This window comes from Papaver somniferum, chromosome 10 (assembly GCF_003573695.1).
Source record: "Papaver somniferum cultivar HN1 chromosome 10, ASM357369v1, whole genome shotgun sequence".
Classification (NCBI taxonomy): Eukaryota; Viridiplantae; Streptophyta; class Magnoliopsida; order Ranunculales; family Papaveraceae; genus Papaver; species Papaver somniferum.
In genome coordinates, this window is record NC_039367.1 from 151,206,472 (window position 1) to 151,208,969 (window position 2,498).

Here is a 2,498-nt window from a genome sequence, read left to right on the forward strand (position 1 = left end):
CTCATGCACTAAATGTAGTAGTGTTACGATCAGAGGAAGGTGTTGAAAAACTGATATATTACATAAGCAAAACATATAACTCAGCAGAAAAAAATTATTCCAAAATCGAAAAAGATGATTCTCGCACTGGTATATGCATCATTCAAGCTTCGCATCTATTTTCAAGATCACAAAATTAAAGTATTAACAAGAGCACCAATTGAAAATGCAGTAAAGAATTCCAAGAGGTCGGGAAGAATAGAGAGGTGGAATGCAAAATTAGGAAACTATGAGATTGGTTATGAAATTTAATCTTCACCAAAATCTCAAGTTATCGCAGAGTTTCTTGCAGAATTTCCAATAGAAGAAGATGAATATGTAGAAGAAATGATGGAGGTGGATGAAGAACATGGAAATCCTAATGATTTATTGACTGAGCGAAATCCAAAAAGATGGGAGATTTTGGTGGATGGATCCTCCAATGGAGAAGGAAATGGGATTGGTATTGTATTTATTTCACCAACGGGAGGGAGAATGGATTACTCATTCAGATTGGACTTCGCATCCACAAATAATGAAACTGAATATGAAGCAGTCGTTCACGCACTAAGATTAGCAATTGAAATGAAGATTGAGGATGCGCGAATAACTAGTGATTCTCAGCTGGTAATTCGTCAGATAGAAGGAACATATAGTACTAATGAACCATTTTTGCAAAAGTATAGGAGATTGGTTATGGATTTAGCAATCCAAATTCCAAAAATAAGTTGGAGACATATAGGTAGAAAAGATAATAGACTCTCAGATGCATTGGTGTTCATACAATCAATGTTAGTAGATCCGGTCGCAAGGGATATAGAAATACAAACACTATTATTACCATCTATAGAAAAGGGTGAAGAAGTGCAAACAGATGTGATGATCATAGACGATACACAAGCAAAAAATGTGAGCGACGAGAAAGATTGGAGAACTGAGATACACTCTTATTTAGAGAGAGGGGAATTTCCGAAGAAAAGATTAGAAGCACACAAATTAAAAAGTCGTGCTACAAATTATGAATTAAGGGATGGTGTTCTTTATAGAAGGTCATTCCTTGGACCTTCTCTCAGATGTCTTACGCGAAAGGAAGGAATCGAAATTCTAAAGGCATTACACTATAGCGATGCTGGAAACCATAGTGGAGGAAGATCACTCGGATACAGAGTAAAAATACAAGGCTATTACTGGCCATATAAGCATGAAGATGCAAAACAAGTTTCCAGGAGATGCCAAGAATGTCAACGTCATGGAAAGAAGATACATGCACCTAGGGCTATGATTAATACATCAACAAATGTGTGGCCCTTTGGAAAATGGGGAATAGATATTGTTGGACCATTTATACTAGGGACGGGACAAAAAAGGTTCCTAATTTTCCCAACAGATTATTTCACTAAATGGGCAGAAGTAAAAGCAGTTCAACATATACGCGATAAAGACATCTTCACATTCATTTTTGAAAATATTATATGCCGATTTTGCATTCCTGCACAATTGGAGTCTGATAATAGGAAGCAGTTTGAAGGAGAGAACATAACAATGCTACTCAATGCGTTCAAAATTCAAAGTGGCAAATCTACCCCTTTGTATCCTCAGAGTGATGGACAAGTAGAAGCTACAAACAAAAAAATCGCAGACAACCTGAAGAAAAAGTTAGAAGGGAACAACAAAGGATGGTTCGGACAAGTACATAATGTAGTATGGGATTACAGAACTACCAGAAGAGAAGCAACCGGAATGTCGCCCTTCTGTCTGACATATGGAGTAGAGGCAGTGCTACCAACAGAAGTGATCATCCCTACCACAAAGAGAGAAGCTTGGGAAAAGAATTTAAGTGCAGACTTAATTTTAACAAAGTTGGATGATTCGGAGGAAGTAAGAGAAGTCGCTTTGCAGCACATGGAAAATTATCAAAAAAGAATAGCTCGAGAACATAACAAGCGGGTCAAAATAAGAGAAATTCAACCAATTGAATTAGTGCTACGCGAAATTCCAGTATATCAAAAAGGAAAGGATGGAAAATTGGAGAAAAGCTAGGATGGACCTTATATAATAAAAAGGATAGTTGGAGAGGGAGCCTATGAATTAATGGATCCTGAAGGACGAAACACAGGTTGTAAATTAGATCTCCCTTGGAATAGGCAGTTCTTGAAAAAGTATTATCCATAGTCACTTGGGAATCAATTCGCATGGATAAAAAGTTAATATTTCGAATAATTGCAATGCGAATATTTTTCTTGGAAATTAAGAAATTCTATAAAAGAAAAGTAAGACCTTGATAAAGGCTACAAAAAATGATATTTATTATCAGGTTGGCTAGGAATCCGAATGTGGCGTGCACCCTAGTTCGCTCATATGCAAGAGGAAATATAGTAAGACCTATCGCACGTCACAATCGGAAAGACCTAGAAGGCATGACTCGAGGGAAGGCTACACCGACCCCAGAACTTGAGTTTTGGAGATTTGGGGAGAGAATT

At 37.1% G+C, this 2,498-nt stretch overlaps 1 protein-coding gene across 1 annotated transcript; it reads left to right on the top strand.

The window, feature by feature from the left end:
• The first annotated feature begins 369 nt into the window (after positions 1-369).
• Positions 370-2,058, top strand: LOC113316534 (protein NYNRIN-like). The gene has a single exon (XM_026564696.1). The coding sequence runs from the start codon at positions 370-372 to the stop codon at positions 2,056-2,058; it is 1,689 nt and encodes a 562-aa protein (XP_026420481.1).
• The last annotated feature ends 440 nt before the right edge of the window (positions 2,059-2,498 follow it).